This window comes from Arachis stenosperma, chromosome 7 (assembly GCF_014773155.1).
Source record: "Arachis stenosperma cultivar V10309 chromosome 7, arast.V10309.gnm1.PFL2, whole genome shotgun sequence".
In the NCBI taxonomy this organism is placed as follows: domain Eukaryota; kingdom Viridiplantae; phylum Streptophyta; class Magnoliopsida; order Fabales; family Fabaceae; genus Arachis; species Arachis stenosperma.
Genome location: NC_080383.1, coordinates 21,413,796 through 21,433,178, shown reverse-complemented (window position 1 = coordinate 21,433,178; position 19,383 = coordinate 21,413,796). Strand labels below are relative to the sequence as shown.

Below are 19,383 nucleotides of genomic sequence, written 5' to 3'. Positions count from 1 at the left end.
TCCCTCAAGCTTAATTTGAGCCAAAACACCAAGACATCAAGTTTCAACCACCAAACTCTCACATTTTCGAAATTTAGGGGGAAATGAGATGCTGAGATGAAAACGAGGTTCCTTACTGAAAGTAGTTACCGGACTTTATAGAGCTCGATGCAGTGGACGCGTGATCGCAAATGATGTGGCGATCGAAACTCGGAGTGAGAAGTTATGTGAGATTAAAGTGAGAGCAATAGTTTGAAGCTTCTCCTTCCTCACCCTTTGTGTTTTGAACGTGTATTGTGAATGGAGTAGGAAGGAATGAGCTGAAGCTCACATGGGCTAAGTGAGTTGGTTGGGCCTCGAGTCCGGTTTGGGTCTGGTTCGACCGATTTGGCTCGTTCGATCTAGTTTTGACCCAAAATCTTTAAATTTAGTGTCAAATTTTATATTTTAATTATTTTTACCTCATTAAATTATGAAATTTAATTTTCTAATTTATTGGATTAATAATTAATTCATTTGCTAATTATTCGTTAATTACGCGGGGTTTACAACGAGCGTCCACACACAATCATGGACATATAAAGCCCACGACTAATTAACATTTATCCTTTGGCACCATAACCATACTAGCGTCACCCTCTCGTGACTTTTTCATAATCACACGTGCCAATTTATCTTTTCTCTTTCTTTAATCTTTTACTTTATAAATCTCAAAATATCGAATTATGTTCGCACTATTCTCTCTCCTTTCCCTAATTGTCTTATGAAAAAAGAATTATAAAACTCTTTAATAATATTCTGTATTTCTAATACTTTTAGAAAGTCTTACTACTATACTTTTCTTTCTTATTAAATAAAAATAAACAAAAATAAAATAATGAATTTAAAAAAATATATTAATTAAATATGAATAATTACAATAATAATTAAGAATACTAATATTTAATATTTCTATTTTTGTTATACAAAACTAGCTTTATTAAAGCTTTATTCTTATATTTTTATAAATTATACTTTAAACTCCAAGCTTGTAAATATTTGTTTTTACCCAACATTTTTAAAAAAATATTAATTAAATTTCATATATTTTAATATTTATAAAAGTAACCAATCATTTTTATAAAATATCTATTCATCTTTAAATTCTTACTTTTTACTCAAAATACCCTAAAACTTATATATTTACAAAATAAATTTTAACTTTTATCAAAATATAATTTCATTCTCAAAATAATAATGTTATGTTGATGACAAGTACAACTCTTAAAACCCAAAAATCCTTTATTGAAATCTGTTCGAAAATATATATGATTCTAAATCCGTTTTCAAGATTTACTGTAACCAAATTTTCATCATTTTTCAGCTAATTTCTTGGCTATCAAATCTCATCAATTTTTTTCAATAATTCTCATTTATAATAGCCTCAAAATCATCAAAATAATTCTAGTTGGATTATTTTTTCTGGCCGAACCATAATTCACAAGTGACAACAATAATTTAACAAAATGTCAACATAATTTTAATCAAATTCAACTAATAATCAATCAAGCCAACAATCACTTATTACATTAACATTTAATCGATGAAAATTTACCAAATTCTACTTCCATACGAAATCAAAACAACGAAAATTTTGGAAAAGATTTTTGATCAAACTGCTGAAGAAGAAAATGTCAGAAATTATATGTGTCTCCTAGAACTTCAATTGGTCAAACTCAAGAAGAAGGAGAGCTATATTACCGTCAATTTTTACCGAACAAAAGTGATGTTAACATATAGAAGAAAAATATATAAATATTTTTATTGAATTAGATTTTTTATTAGAGTTATGGATCATCAAAAATCGAAGTCAAAAGTCATGAAGGTTTCACGGTTCATATAAGAGCACTCTCGGTCTCTCGCTTTTCATTTTAAGCTCAATTGGTGATGAATGAAGAGAAAAGGAAGATGATTAGGAGCTGATAATGTTAAACGAAGATTTGTGGTGGTTAAGGCTTCATTAGATGTTATTGATCATATATATATATATATATATATATATATATATATATATACATGCATACAAGCCACATTTCATTTCTTTCTTTGTTCCCTTAATGGCTTCGGCCAAATCCTTTTTCCTTGTTCCCTTATCAAAACCATTAATAATTATTAATGGTAATAATAGTGAATGGAACTAATGGTAATGATACAGATTAGGAAAAATATATAGACTTAAGAGGTGATCAATCAAAAAATAAATAATTTAATTAATTTATAATTATTTTAATTAATTTTATTTATTTATATTATAAAATATTTGTATTTAATTAGTTTTAATAGAAAATTTAAGTTTGAATGGATATATTGAGATATTCTCGTTAGGTATCACGGTAAAAAGTCCACCAAACTTACTTTTGAGTCTTCATTTTCTCTCTCTTTCCATGGCATTAGGAAAATTCTTATTTTTAATCCAAACATCGAAGAAGCATCAACCTCCTTCATTCAAGGCATACTCACGGCGCACTTTTACTGGTAAACATTCGTTTCTTAACGTCGTTAGCGGTGTTGTGATTCATCGTAGTTCTAATTCTTCCGGAAAATAGTGCAATAATTCACTATTCTTCTCATCAATTGTCTCCACACTCAGGGACGGACATAAGGGGGGCGAGTGGCGGCCTCGGCCCCCCAACTTTTTTTAATAGTAATAAGTTATTATATATAATTTAATTTTTTTAAAAAAATTATTTAGGATTTAGTCTAGTATAAATAAAAGTTCAGTCTAATTTAAATATTAATAATTTTTAATATCTAAAAAGTAAGTAACAATATTAAAGAAATCTGAAAAAGATATTATTACTAATATTTTTTAATTAAATAAAAATTTTCAAATATCATAAGTGAATTCTTTTTCTTCTTGTGATCGTCTTTTTTTTATTCATTTGGTATTAATTCTCTCTGTTTCAACTGCTACAATTAAGAGATCTTTTTCAACTATAAATATTGTGAAAAATAACTTAGAAACAAAATAAAAGATGAATTTCTTGCTAATTGTCTTTTAATTATATTGAAAAGAAAATTACTAAAAAATTTGATACAAATTCTATTATATATGATACGAAAAATCGACCACTTTGTTAGTAAAAAGTATACACATATTTTTTTTACTTTAAAATATATTCTCTGTCGGTATATTTTTGTAATACATCTTATAATATATAATTTTTTACATAATTTTTAATATTATATGTGTTATTGGCCCCCCATAATATCATTTCTAGATCCGTCCCTGTCCACACTATCAATCAAATCATTCAACTTCCGTAGCTTCCTCTTCGCAACGCGCCACCACGAGTCCCCCACCATCTACGCAACACCGACCAAGACGTCGTCGTCGGCCACCCTGCGGTCTTTTCCTCCTCTTATTTAGTTTTGATGATTCTTTTAACTAGTTTCTTATGTTTCTTTTCCTAAATTTTGGACAATTCTTTTTATTAGTTTTGGATTATTCTTTTTTTATGTAGTTTTGGATGATTCTTTTTCCTGTGTTTTGTATGATTTTTTTAGGATTTTGATGATTCTTTTTGTTAATTTTGGATGATTCTTTTTCATATGTTTTGTATGTTTTTTTTTTAGGATTTGAGTGATTCTTTATCTTATGTTTTGGTGTGTTTTTTTGGAATTTCAAAATTTTTTTAAGAAAGAGAAATTAGGATTTGCGTAATAAATGGTAAAAGGTGAATTAGAGTAAGAAGAGATAATTAATAATCATTAATTTTGTATCGTTTAAAATATAAAATTTAAATAATCATTAATTAATAATTATTAATTAATATAGAGTGAAATTCAAAACCGTTTGTTGGCTTATTTTTTGCTAGACCCCTCTTGATTCCCTAGCAGAATTCTAAAGATTATTGGTAATTTAGTGACTAGGTGTCAAGTTTTGAAACTGTTGAGTCAGCGATTCAAGTTATAAATATTCTAGACGAATAATTATAAAAACCAAATATATTAAAATACAAGTAATAATATATATAGGATTAAATATACATGAGTTACTAATATAAATGACATTAGTAATTTAAAAATGAAAGATATTTGATGAAGCATTAGCAATTATAAGCTCATAAAAAAATACCGATAATTACTTATATTGGCAAATATCAAACTTAAGAATAATAATAATATTATTATCTAGTCTCTATTATAATTATAGCATGTAAAATAAATTAATAACATAATAATAAAATTATATTATTATTTATTGTATTTCGAAACTCAAAATTAACTCATCGAAATAAAATTAATTGCCGGAAATAATATTTTTCGAAAAATATCGTGTTGGCATAAAAATTCGGGTTGTTATATTCTACTCTCTTAAAAGAAAATTTTGCCCTCAAAATTTTCTTTACCTGTAAACAGGTGCGGATAATCGGTCCTTATTTTATCTTCTAGTTCTCAAGTGTGTTCTGTTTTCTCATCTCGTTTCCAAACTATTTTGACTAAAGAAGCCGTTTTGCCTTGTAGATATTTATCGTTCGTGGCTACTTTTTAAACCAGTTTGGCAAGATGTGTCAAGTTGCTTCAAATTACACCGTTTTCGATTGTAAAACATAACATTTGTCGGAATTATACCTTTCTATTTGCAAGATATGAAAAATATTATGAAGATTTGACAAAGAAGGGGAAAAAGCTATCTAGTAAACCATTAGACCGACTCCTTTGCGTATCTGAAAAGGTCCTATATATCGATGGTTTAGGAGCTCAACCTATTCCTGCAATAGAGGTTGTTTTCAGAAAAATATGATCACTCTCATAGAATTTAAGTAAGAAGAACGGGATGACGTAGATTTAGTATGTAAATTATTAGACAAAATAATAGCAATTTTTTAAAATAGTCAAAAAGAATATGATTCTATTGTCTATATCAAACTCTACTTGTCGGTACACTAGGCTAATCAGAACATTTTAGAGTGTAGGTATATGAACAAATAAATTAAAATTCAACTTTAAAAAATTTAATCCCAACTCACACATAATAGTTAAAAAAATAAAAAAATGCGATACACTAAAATCGTAAAGTGCAATTAAAAAATGAGTCTTGACACAATACTAACCTTAAATTAAAAAATTCAAACACAAACATTTTCAGCAATAATTATAAATATTCTTTCTGACTGTGCGGTCTAGCTACTTCTTGTACTGACTTCTATCAAATTTGAACACAAAATCATTTAATAAAAAGAGAAAACTACAAACAAATGGCAATGGCTTTTATATATGGAGCAGTTCTCATAGAACAAACTGCAAGACGAAAATTTGGAATTAAAATTTTGATACTTCCATCTCAAAGGTTTTATATCGTTGTGAGAATATATAAATCAAAATCAAAAATCAAATAAGCCGCCCTAGAATTTTCGATTTGATTATACCCTCTCTTAACAAATGCTCGCAGTATGATTATTAATAAAGAGATAAACTTTATGTAAATAAACTACACAAGTCTTTTATAAATTTCATCCCAACTAAGCATTATTGGATTCCAAGAACAAACTAAAGTCAACTCACATGTGCATGCATCTGAACATATATATAAACCAGTTAGTTATTAATTAGCATCCCCTGCCAAATAATAATCCATTTTGAATTTTCTCTCATATGTCGTTCATTTTTTGAAAGTGAAGATATAGAAAAAGAAAAAGTGACTACTGACTAGTGTGTGAAAAAATCATGAGTGCATGAATCAAAACTTGGTCATATAAACATACCCAATTGTCATGCATGCAAAGTGTACAAAAAGACAAAGCATTATCTACCCTTTATTGGGGGTTGGTGTGGTGCTGAGCAAGTCAAACACAAGCTTCATCATGATTATGATGAGTTATGACTCAACAGGAAAACAAAAATAAATAAACAAATAAAAAGGAAAGGAACAAAAGACAAAACAAATCTACATCCAACAGCTCTCACCAGAGCCACTTTTTATGTTTGCCAACTACTACCTGTTTTCTGGATCTAGATCTCTATTTGTTTTTAATTTTAATTTTTCACCTTTCACAATAACCACAAAAAATTAATAATCCGTGGCATACTAAATGTTTTAGCTTTTCTTTTCCTGCATAAATGTTTTAACAATAGATTTGGTTAGTACACAATGACTTTTATAAATAATATGAATAATAAATTTTAAAATTGATCTAATAAAATAAAAGATAATTAGGGGTGAACACGGATAGGTTTGATTTGGATTCAAAGTGAAATTAAAACCGAATCGATCAAAATGTAATTGGTTCGGTTTGATTTGGATTTGGATTTTTTTGTGTGTATGTATCCGAATCAAATCAAACCGATTAATAACGGATTAGTTCGGTTCGGATAATTGGGTATCCGATGACTTTAAAATTCATAAAAAAAAACTAATTTTTTATTTTAAAAATTCAACAGGTACAATAAACATGTAACATCAATATAAATAATCTAAACATGTTAAACACCAAATACATTAAAAACTAAACTCATTAAAATCCAAACATATTAATAGTAAATAATCTCACTAAAAATCACTAAAAGCCATATATATTTTTTATTTTTTTATTTAATTAATATATAATCAGATTCACGGGTTGGTTCGGGTTTGCACTCCAAAATCGATATCCGAACCAATTACTAACAAAGGCCATTGGTTTGATTCGGGTTGGACCTGATTACCCGTTGGTTCCAGAACCAATTTAATTGGTTTGGTTCAAGTTCGAACAGGTAATCGGATACCCACTACACATACTCACCCTTAAAGATAACTATCTGCACACTTAATAAATTGAACATCCAGTTATTATTAACTGTGCATGAGTAAATCGAATAAAAAAAATAACCATCTAATTAAAAATAATAAATATAATCATCTACGTACCTTTTAAAATAAACATTCGATATATCCATTATTCACATTATTTAATATTCTCATCTTTTTTCTTTCACAATATCTTAGAATCCAAGACCACGGAAACATCCTAGTACATAACTTCTATGATGTGCTAAAATAATATTTTAGCTAGCATTACTTTACATTTATATAATTTTAGTTATATTAATTTATACCATTAAATTAAATTATTTAGTATAGTGCATCATGCATGAAGGAAAAAATTCATATTAATGGATAATTTTATGATGTACGGAAGGAAAGACGAATTTGAGACGTTTCCATTGCATCCATGGCTATATATCTATAAGAAATTTGGACTAGTTAATTTTTTGTGAATTTTTATATTATAATAAGTTTGCCATGGAACTACTTGGTCAATAATAATGATGATGAGAAAGCTATGCAAATTTAAGCTTTAATTCTAGCATAGAGATCATGTCTCACCTTTAGCCAAAGAATACATGATTACAGATGTGGGCTTCATTATTGTGCGTCTGCATGGATTAAAGTTCGTAAATGAGAATTTGCATTAAATTAAATTTTTTAATTTGATTTTGATAAAAAATAAATTAATGTTAATGTAATTTATATTTGATAATTTTTATATAAAAATAAATTATGATAAAATAAATATTATTTAAATTGTATTATTTTAAATTATATTATATTTAGATAAAAATTATTAAAAATAACATAAATTTATATTATTCAAAATTCATTTCTTTTTTAACATTTTTTTAGCTATAATTTTTTTTTCAAAAAATTAAATTTATATGTTAAAATTTAATAGTCTTTTAGTCATAGTTTTTCAATATTTTTTTACTTAATCTGAAATTTTTAATAAAATCAATAATTGATATTATAAAAAATTAACATTAATAAATAAAGTGCACTCTAATTTAGAAACTCACAATAAAAATTATATAAAACAAAACAAAAATAATAAAGAAAAGTTTCATACAAAACAAATTTATATTAATAAAAATGATCAAAAAATTTATACGAACAATATTATTAAAAATTCCATAAAAAAGCAACAATATACATTAGAGAGTATTAAAGAAAAAACTCCAAAAAAAAAACATCCACGGTATGAACAAGAAAAATATATAAAAAATTGGTAAAAAATAAAAACTTAGCAGAGAGTACTAAAAATGATATTCTAAAAAAAATCAAATATGAATATTATGATGATTATTTTTTCAAATTACTTCTCCAATTGTCACAATTGAATGCAAAAACCACAATTTATTGTTTCGAATAAATGGGAGTTGGAATGTAGAATCACATTTGTGTTTAGAAAACAAAATAATTAAATAAAAAAATTGAGACATTTAAAAAAATTGAACGTCTTTTCTATGACTCAAACATTAAATCAAATAGTTGGTTAACGAGAATCACTAATTTTGTGAAAATTGTATGTTATCCAAAGAGAAATAATCATCTTTATATCAGTTTTTTATTTTTTTATAGTATAATTCATAAACCTTTTTTTTTTTACTTCTTTTCATTCACTTTTATTATCAAAAGCGAAAATATAAAAGAAGTATAAAAATACTTTTATTATAAAATGAGAATATATAAAAATAAATATATATAAAAAATAATTCATTTTTATTCAATTCTCTCATAAATAAGGAGTTGATTATTCTCTCTAATTTGTTTAATTATTATTGAAAAAATTAATTTGGTGATTAATTTAGTGTGCACCTAATTAATATGATTGATATAAAAAAATATATAAACATAGTAAAATAATTTAGAATTTAGAATTCTCTCTCTACTGATAAATAGAAAAAGACTTTAAAAATGTTATTTATATATTAAAATAAGTCATTAAAATTAGTCGCTATATATTTTTGTATAAATACATATATAATTTAATTCATTTTTAATATATATTTTAAATTTTAATGTATATTTTATACCAATAACTAATTTTAATATACATTTAACATAATAAAAATAATTTATATAGTGATTAGATTATAAATGGCATTAATGTTATACCATTTGGCCGTTAAGTCAGTAATCATGAATACGTTCATAAAATGCTTCATAAAGCTTCATGCATATTCATAAAGTAGCAGTATGAGAACCTCATGTGGCTTTTCCAATATGTTCGTACATTGTATTCTACTTGTGCATTAGCATTTAGTAATGCCAAAATTTGTTAATGGCGAGTGACTGGTCTAAGTGGTGAGTGGGGTATATATATCTGTATATATAAATTAATTGTGTTGTTCTTGTTCCAGTCGGTATGGACATGGTGACGAATTTAAATGTAGACTCAATCATGAATCTCACTTTTTTTAATTGACTTGTTCACATTTACATACTATTTAATTTTGTTTTTCAGTTCATATTTTATCTGCCATAAATGTATTTATAGTTTTTCTGAATAAGGTTGATATTTTAATTTTAGTATTTTTAGTTTTATTTGAATTATCAGTTTGGTTTTTCTTTTGAAATTTACAATATATACTTTTTATTACTATTTTTCACTTTAAAATCGCTTTAAATTTTGGACTATGTATCTAAGTATTTTGATTTCTTAATACGTAAAAACATTATTATTGATAATGATATGTTGGCCTAAGCGTAGAAATCAAAATTCTAACATCAAGTGATGATTCAGCCTCTCTTGTTGAATAGAGTAGTATTTAGTATTTACACTTTATTTTAATTTTATTGGTGAATTTAAATTCTTTTTAAAATTTAATTATATTTTACTTGTGAATTGAGAATTTTTTACTCTAATTCTATCTGTATTCTAAAGTTTAATATTTTATCTGACGATTCACAACAAATCAATTTTTTCAGTCAAATATAATATTTAATTATTTTGTAATTCATAAATATATTAATTAAGTCTATATATTAAAATTAAAAGTGACAAAAATTATAATAAAATCCTTGTTAAAATTATAAAAGTGAAAAAATTTAGATTTGATCTCCATCAATATCATTATATATGCATAATAAATTTTAATTATATGCTATAATATATCAAGAGAGTAGCAGAGTTAGGTTAAGGATAAATCTGCATCCGACCTTACATATAGCCAGTGATGAAACCAAGGGAAAACCGGGCGTGTGTGTGTTAAATCATTAATTATTTACTTTTAAGTTTTTGAGTTTATTAAACATATTTTTTAGTTTAAATTTTACATAATAATTTTATAGATTATATTAATTTTTTTATGACTGATTGGATAATTATTGCATAGAATATATTATATTTTAAATTTTTAAAATAAGATTAAGTGTTTGTATTTATTTTATGTACACAAATTTTTTTTTTAAATTAGAATTGACCTAAAAAATTAGTAAAAATATAATTTCTTTTTTTTTTACATCTTCAATGCGTTAAAAATATAAAAATATTTTAAAATTTTTATTATTATATTTTTAAAAAGTGCTTTCAGATTAAATTTATTACAATAAAAAACTAAAGCTAAAAATATTGTAGATTTAACATTAGTTATAAGAATTTGATTTTCTAATATTAAAATTTTAGTTTCCATCACAACACATAATTTGTTTGTTCTGAATTCGAACCTTATGAAATAGAATGCCATCTTATCTAAAGGGATTGGATCAGATTAAATATTCATAAATAGAATTAGTATCGTGAATCTTATATTAGTGAATGTATTTGGAAATTTTTATATTAAAAAAATAATATTTAAGAGAGTTTAATTTTATCTTATAATATAAACAAACTCAACTTCAATGCCCGCAGTTTATATTTTTTTATTAAAAAGTGGAGAAAGGGTTATTCAAAAGAGATTAGCTTATCATATCATAGTTCACTTAAGAAAATGCTATATATATATATATATATATATATATATATATATATATATATATATTGTATTGTTATTATTTATATTTGATTGCAAATCATTCTAAATACCAACTTGAAAAACTTGAAACGTTGGGGGAAAAAATCATTCTACCAGACAATAATACAGGATCGACGCACGTTACTCTGAAAGATTTAATTTCGTAATTATATATTTTTTATTTTAAAATAATTTATACAAAAAAATTAAATAGTGTATACATAGTCAAATGCTTTCTTACATAGACGACAGGAGCTTCAAGTCATCATCAGATTAAAATAATTAATTATGGCAGCAAATTTTTGTTGTCTGACTATACTCAGAATATTCCACCTTCTAAAATCCCCAATTAAAAATTGAATCACAGCCTCACTTTGATTTTGTTCACCAGACGGGGTGCGGGACCCAAGTCCCCATCTCCTTTTTGAAAGGATAAATTTCAAATTTAATATTTGTTATTATTAAAAAAAATTATTGCCAATACAGACTTTAGTTTTTTTATTATTTCAAATCATACTTCTCTCAAAAATGAAATTTTTAAATAATTTATAACTGTAAAACATTTTTTATTTCATAAACTAATTTTTAGAATTGAGATAAGCATTATCAATATTGATTCTAATATAATATTTCATCCGCATATAAATATTCACATTCTATCTTATTCACATGCAGACTCTGTATAATGTTTAAAATTTTAAATATTCTTGTTAAATCTTTATTCTTGATGACAGAAAAAACGGATGAAAAAAGAGATATTGCAAGAACAGAATTTAAGAAGTTTCTAATATAAATTCTGACTTTAAAATGATGGAAATTACCTTGCTATATATAGATGCCATTTCTTATATATTGGCTGCCACAAGCTTAACTATTCTAATCTTAACTATTTTAATTTTTCTAACTAACTTTTAACAAGTTGCAAGTGTAACTAATTTAGTTATGATAACTGGTAGTTTATTTTCTTTCAGTGCCCAACTGTCTCAATACCTGTTATCTACTAACATCCCCCCTCAAGCTAAGAGGGTGAAAATCGAATATGCCAAACTTGGAATAGAATGTAAGAAAAGGTTCAAGAGCTAGTGATTTGGTCAGCACATCTGCCACTTGATTGGCAGAGGAGATTGGGAAGCAACTTAAGCACACCTTCTTGAGTCTTGTCCCTGATAATGTGGCAGTTAATGTCAATGTGTTTTGTGTGTTCGTAGAACACAGGATTGGTAGCGATGTGTTGAACAGCCTAATTGTCACAATAAAGGGTGATTGGTTTTCCTCAAGTTACACTAAAATCATTGATGATATAAGTGATCCACAAGCCTTCGCGAGTCACTGCAGCCAAGGCCCGAAGTTCTGCTTCTGCAAAGGAGCATGAAACAGTCTCTTGCTTTTTGCTCTTCTATGATACTAAAGTTGAGCCTAAAAAAAACTAGCCAGTCATAGATCTTCGTGAATCTGGGCATGTACCCCAGTCTGAATCGAAGTAGCCGGTGAGCTTGAAATCAGAATTACGTGGAAAGAAAACACCCTTTGCTAGAGCTTGTTTGAGGTAGCAAAGCACATGAAGTCCAGCTTTGAAGTGAAGGCCAGTAGCACAATCCAAGTACTGGCTTAATTTGCTTACTATAAAACATATGTCAGGTCTGGTGTTGGTAAAGTAAAGGAGACGGCCAATCAATCGTCTATAAGGTTGAAGATCATCTAACGGAACCTTGAAGGACTTTGATAGTGTTACAGTGTAATTCATAGGAGTTGATGCAGGTTTTGCATTAGTCAAGCCATACTCCTTTAAGAGATCAAGGGTGTACTTTTGTTGGTAAAGAGAGATGCCTTGTGTAGTCCTGGCAACTTCTAATCCCAAGAAGTATTTGAGTCTCCCAGGATCCTTAATTTTGAATTTGTCATCAAGTAGCTTCTTGATGCACTCAATTTCTGCTAAATCATCACCTCCCAAGATTAAGTCATCTACATATACTAGGATTGCAGTGAAGCCTGAGTTGGTGCGTTTAGCGAAGAGAGAGTGATCTGAGCGAGACTATTTGTAGTTAGAAGCAAGTAGCACCGATCGAAGCTTTGTGTTCCACTAGCAAGAGGCCCGTTTTAGTCCATAGAGTGACTTAACTAGCTTGCAAACTATCCCAGGCTCGACATCAAGACCTGGTGGTGGCCATATATACACAACTTCGGGCAAGTCCCATGGAGAAAAGTAGAATTTATATTAAGTTGGTGTATGTGCCAGTTATAGAGAGCTGCTAGGGACCACATGATCCTTAAGGTAGTCATCTTTATAATAGAACTAAAAGTGTCAAAATAATCAAAACCTTGAACCTGGGTGAAGCCGTTAGCCACTAACCGAGCATTGTGGCATTCCACACTGCCATCAGCTTTGAATTTGGTTTTGATGACCCACTTACACCCAATAGCTTTCTTCCCGGGAGGAAGTTTTGTCAAGATCCAAGTTTTGTTAGTCTCTAATGCATCAAGTTTGGCCTTAATCGCATCCCTTCAACAGTCATACAAAATTGCCTGCTCATAGGAATGGGATTTTGTGTTGTTGGATATGGCAATGGAGAAGGCTATCTGTGAAGGGTTGGACATGTTCAAACTCACATAATTGCAAGGAGAATATTTTTTGAAATTGGAGTCATTTGTACTTGATACTGAAGTTTGCATGCACTGAAAGTCTTATAGATAAAGAGGCTTATTTGTTAATCTTGTTTATCTTCGTAGAAGTGTGTGAAATTGATTGTGCTGGTGCGGGTGTGTTTGAAGAAACACAGTGTGATGTGATCATTGTAGTGGAAGTTGTGAGTTGGTATTGCATTGAGTGTCATTAGCTTCTAAATTTTCAAGTAGAGAAGAATTGTGTATAATATGTGGTGTTGAGTCAAGACTAGTATCATTGGTGAGATTTGAGAGACAAGTGTCATAAGGATCTAGTGTATGAAAAACTGGTGTTGAGTCAACTGTTTGTGTGTGCTCATTTTGAAAGAGACCATGAAATGAAAAATATTTTTCATAGAAAATGACATGCATGGAGACAAAAATGTTCCTATTATCCAGATTCATTAAAACATATCATTTTGTACCTTGCTGCAAACCCAAAAACACAACTTTGATGTTCTTTTATCAAGTTTTTTTTTATTAGTAGTTAGTGTGGATGCAAAGGCTTGACAACCAAAAATTCTTAAATGCTCAATAGAAGGCAACTTGTTGTGTAAAATCTGATACGGGCACTTATTGTTTAGAGAGGAGCTCGAAATTCTATTTATTATGTATGCAGCAGATGCTGCAGCATAATCCCAGAAACACTTAGGCATATTCGATTTAAAAATTATGGCTCTAGCAATGCACAAGATATCTTGGTGTTTGTGCTCTATGACCCCATTTTGTTGAGGAGTCTCAACATACAAGGGCTGGTGAAGAATGCCTTTTGAGCGGAAGAAACTTTTTAAAACTTTAAATTCAGTGCCATGATTAGATCTTACAATTTTGACATGAGTATTATGTTGATTTTCAACCAAAAGAATGAAATTTTGCAAAATTGTAGCTGTCTCGAATTTATACTTCACAAAATATAGCTAAATGAATTTACTATGATCATCTACAATGGTTAAGAAATACTTGTGACCATTTGTTGAAGTGTTGGCCAGTGCTCCCAAACATCAATGTGAAGAAGATCAAATGGTGTATCTGATATATTCTGACTTATGCTAAAAGATAAACGTTTTTGCTTAGCATAATGGCAGAATTCACAAGGAATAACATGTGAAATGTAGTCTAACTCAATGTATTATTTTTCAAAATTTTCAACCTATCATTCAACACATGACCTAACCTACAATGCCAGAGATGGAACTCATTTTATTGATTAACAACATTAATGTGTGTGATTGTGTCAGTGTGCTTAGTTGGTGCCTCCAGATTTATTTTTGCCTCTTTATCATGTCTTTCTCTTAGTATGTAAAGTATTTTTTCAAGCTCAGTTGCTCCAAACGTCCTCAAGAAAAGCTGATCCTGTACCTCACAATTAATGTGATTGAACAAAAATTGGCATGACAGAGAGTGAGTGGCTTTAGAAATTGAAATCAGATTAAAAGAGAAACTAAAAACATGTAAAACATCAGTTAAGTAGAATTCTTTAATGAAGAAAACTGTGCCACATATGGTGGAGATAAATTTCTGAACCGTCTGGAATTTTGACAATTATTGGGTTAATGACTATGTAAGATTGAAAGAATTTCAGTGAAAATGATACATGAGCAGTTGTTCCTATAACTAATATCCTTTTTTGAGAAAAAATAGATTGTGTATATGATGAGAGAATTTCAAATACACCTGAGGAGAGAGCAAGAACTGTTGCTTTCGAATCATTGCCATGAGTAGATAACTGTGTTTGTTGTTGGAACAAAGCCTCTTTTATGGCAATTCCCCCCATGGGTTGAGAGTTTGTTGCTGTCTTCGTCATTGTTCTCAGCAACCATTAAGCTATTTATGGTGGCTCTTCGTTGAGCTCGCTGCAAATTGGGGGGGAGGTGATGCATGAGTATCATTAGTGTCTTTATATAATTTATATAGTATTTTGTTGATTTGTTAGATAATTTTAGTGAATTATACCCTAGTGGATGCTACTTTGAATTTTTGTGGCCTTTTGTGATTTCAGGTAGCATTCAGATGAATATTTGGTGAAAAATTCATGAAGAAGCAAAGAATGACTCACGCGTATGCATCATGCATGTGTATACATTACAGGCGCAATAAGGGACCTCATGCGTACACACAACTGGACGAACTCAACAAACTAATTCTTCTCGGGATAGGTGGCGCTAAATGCCACATTAACGGTATTTAGCACCAGCACCTTAATTCTCATTATTTCATTCTGGAAGGGTGGCGCTAAACGCTATAACCCAGCGTTTAGCGTCGAGGACTTTGTAATGCGTGAGAGATCACTGGAACGGAAACGCTAAATTCCACCAATCCGGCATTTAGCGTCGATAATGCTGAATGGAATGGGGACCACGCCCGCAACAAATCACACAAAGGAGGCTTTGATTTTATTTCAAATCAATTAACAAAATAAAAAAAGATTTGTTAGGTTTTGAGTTCAAGTTTTAAATCAATTAGGATTAGGACTATAAATAAGATAGAGATTCGCCCTCGCAGGGATCTCTTCTTCTCTCTTCTACTTCCGCACTTTCAATTTTTACACTTTTACTCTCTTAGGATTTTTTCTGTACCATGAGCCACTAAACCTCCATTGTTAAGATTATGAGCTCTGTTTACTTTGATGGATTAATAAAGATTTATTCTTCTACTCTTGATTAATGCATTGATTCATGTTTAAGAATTGGTTTCGTTCTTCATCCTATGAATTAGTGTGTATTGAGAAATAACTCTAATCTAATTTGAATTCTTTTGAATCTTGGAAAAGATACATCACTAGAATTAAAGTTTGAAATCCTTTTCTCACAAATCCTTAATTGTTTAGATTTAATATGATACGTGACATATAATCGGAATATTTTTGGGTTCTTAGAGATTGTGTGGCTTATAAATAAGATTTTGAACTTAACCTTTTAACACAATTGATTGATCAAGAAATTGACGGTTGGTTGGCTTAGAGGAGATTCAATTGTCTAGGAATAGGAATTGAATCACCTAGGGTTTGTCATAAACTCAATCTTTACATGATCAGGGTAGTTGACATTGAATGTTAATCCAAAAATCTAAATATTTCTGAAGCCTTAACTCTTTTCTCATACTATTTTCTCAACCATTTACTGCTTACTTTTCTTAATTCACTGTCTTTTACACTACTTGATATTCAAAACCCTCATTTCAACTTATCTAACTAAAATAATTAATCAATTATTACTTGTTTAGTCCAATAATCTTCGTGGGATCTCACTCACCATGAGTTTATTACTTGGAACGATTCGGTGCACTTGCTAGTAATTGTGGTTTAAAAAATCTGCATCAAATTTTTGGCGCCGTTGTCGGATAATGAGGGGGAACCCATGTTTGTGATAACAGCTATTAATCAGCTGGCCAGTTTTGCCACAATAAGCACACAGCTTGGAAGGACCCCATCCTCTACTTCTTCCATGAACTCCACGTCGCATTCCTCTCCCTCAAATGTTTGAGGTTCCATTATTTATCAAAATCTTGGAATTCAACATCTCTGGCTGATTTAGCTCCCTTTCTTATTGTAGAAGGAGTTAATAAATCGCAGCAACCTCTAGGAGGCGTTTCATCAGCATTATTTGAGATTTGACGGTGGAGTATTGGTTATTGAGCCCTCTTAGAAATCGAATTGCTTTTTTGATTTTCCTGTATCCTCTCATTACATCAAGCCCGCATTCACATTCTTTCATGCATTTGCAACTAGAAACTGGTTCAAATTCTTTGAGTTCTTCCCAGATTCTTTTAAGTTTTGTGAAATATGACATTACTGACATCTCTCCTTGCTTTACTGAGAACAGTTCTTCTTGCAACTCTGCTACTCTAAATGCACCCCTTCATAGAATTTGTGCTTTAGCTCATTCCAAAGCTCACAGGCATTGTTGCATGAAAGGACACTTTAGAGAATATCTTGACTCAGTGACGCGTGTAGCGTGGAGAGCATGAGTGTATTGCATCTATCTCACGCATCGAACTTACTATCTGTCTCATCAGGTTTTGGCAACAAACCATCTACAAACTTGATATTGTTCTTTGATTTCAGTGCTATCTAGGCAGAGCGCGCCCAAGAGTAGTAGTTTTGATTCATTAGTGGAGTTGAGGTGAGAGCGATACTTGGATTCTCACTCGGATGTAGGAAGTAGAGGCTTGAGGGATCTTGATTGAGATTCAATGTTGCTTTCAGAGCTTGAGCTTGAATTGACGAAAACTGTGTCATCATTTTCGTGAATCGTTAGAATTCAACCATGGAAAAATCTTGATTATCGGGATTCAAGTGTCCATGAGTTTCTGGACTTGTCAGATCCATCGTTCTTTCTTTTGATCTCGCTAAAAATTAGCTTGAATCACAAGATCAGAATGCACGAAACTTGATTAAATTTTGAAATTGAAGGTATTCACAAATCTCTGCAACCATTCACGCTCACCGCACCATATTGAATTTCTATTCTTGGTGGCAGAAAAAACGGGTGAGAGAAGAGAGATTGCAAGAGCAGAATTTGAGAAGTTTCTAATATGAATTCTGACTTTAAAATGATAAAAATTATCTCGCTACAGATACATGTCACTCCATATATATTGACTGCCATAAGTTTAACTATTCTAACTTGCCTAACTAACTTCTAACAAGCTGCATGTGTAACTAATTTATATGACAGCTGGTAGCTCATTTTCTTTCACTGCCCAGCTATCTTAATGCACTGCTATCTACCAACAGTTCTTCTAATTTGTTAGTAGTGTTATACCAGCATAGCTAGAGCATACATTGATTGATTTCATCTTTTCTACGTGATACCGAAATTTTGTAGTGCTTTTGTTCCTATAAAACTGTTTAAATTTTGCTTTCATGATTTCCTCCAAGTCTATGTGATGTAAATGAACAATAGGATTGTTTAAGACAATTGAAGCTAGTTTTAATTTATACCTAAATTTCCAGCTTCAGAATAATTGCAGCTCATTAAACAAAAGACCACGGAACTATTTAGCGACGGTCAATAAAAATTGTCACTATCTGCAATTTATGTTGTAATGAATACACTAATTAATCTAATTTAAAATATATATGTTATCCAATCCGATCCCCTTGCATGGTGTAGTTACGTACAGTTTAATCAAATTGACTAATAAGAATTAATATAAAGTAACGGCTACATATATACACTCCAACACATGTGATAGTTGTGAGCAATTATGAGACCAACACATCTTTATTTATATGATACTTTAATTTAATATTCATATGATACTTTAATTTGGTATTATGTAAAATTACAAAGTATCAGTACTCTTATATGGTTGAACAATTATTACGTGTCTTATTAATTAAAATTAAAAATAATCTTAAAAACAAATATTAAATCATTTACTAAATAAAAAGATCAATATCTTTATATAAAGAATATTACTTAAAAAAAAATCAATAACCAACAAAATTTATTATTTTTATCAAAACTTTTAGTCATTAATTTAATATTTTTTGTCTAATAATTTAATCATATATTTTTAACCTATATTTTTAAATATTATTAATTATTACTTGCTAAAAACAATAAATTTTATTAGTATTTAACATTCTTCCTATAAGTAATTTAGAGATGTAGTTAAGTAAAATGACTCATCTCATTTTAATCAAGTATCAAAGATTCAAACGTTATTTTAGACATAGAAAAACTTTGAAATTTCCGAGGAGTTATTCCGTCTATTAAAGTATCTATAAATTAGTATGTATTAGTTCATAACAAAGAGAAAGATTTCACAAGTCCATTAAATCCCTTAATTTAAACTTACTCGTAAAGTAATTAACATCACCTTTTGATCATAAAAAAAGATAATTTCATCACTGAGCATTGATTCGGTATTAAGTTCCAGTTTGAGTGTTTCTGCTGATCTGTCGCCATTTGAAGAAGCACTATTTGTCATTATTTGTAAAATTAAGGTTTAATGATTTTATTATTTTTTATAATTTTATTAAAT

General features: G+C 29.1%; 1 protein-coding gene across 1 annotated transcript; it reads right to left on the bottom strand.

The window, feature by feature from the left end:
• Window positions 1-12,157: 12,157 nt before the first annotated feature.
• Window positions 12,158-13,376, bottom strand: LOC130939547 (uncharacterized mitochondrial protein AtMg00810-like). The gene is made up of 3 exons (XM_057867645.1): window positions 13,339-13,376; window positions 13,057-13,231; window positions 12,158-12,763 (listed from the first exon to the last, which is right to left on the bottom strand). The coding sequence occupies exons 1-3, from the start codon at window positions 13,374-13,376 to the stop codon at window positions 12,158-12,160; spliced, it is 819 nt and encodes a 272-aa protein (XP_057723628.1).
• Window positions 13,377-19,383: the final 6,007 nt, after the last annotated feature.

What these genes read in the sequence shown, in the direction of transcription:
- LOC130939547 (XM_057867645.1), bottom strand. Translation starts at nt 13,376, where the DNA reads ATGACTCCAATTTCAAAAAATATTCTCCTTGCAATTAT. An exon ending in AATATTCTCCTTGCAATTAT is followed by an intron (nt 13,232 to 13,338) that starts GTGAGTTTGAAC and finishes TGACTGTTGAAG; the next exon opens with GGATGCGATTAAGGCCAAAC. An exon ending in TGGCTAACGGCTTCACCCAG is followed by an intron (nt 12,764 to 13,056) that starts GTTCAAGGTTTT and finishes AACTACAAATAG; the next exon opens with TCTCGCTCAGATCACTCTCT.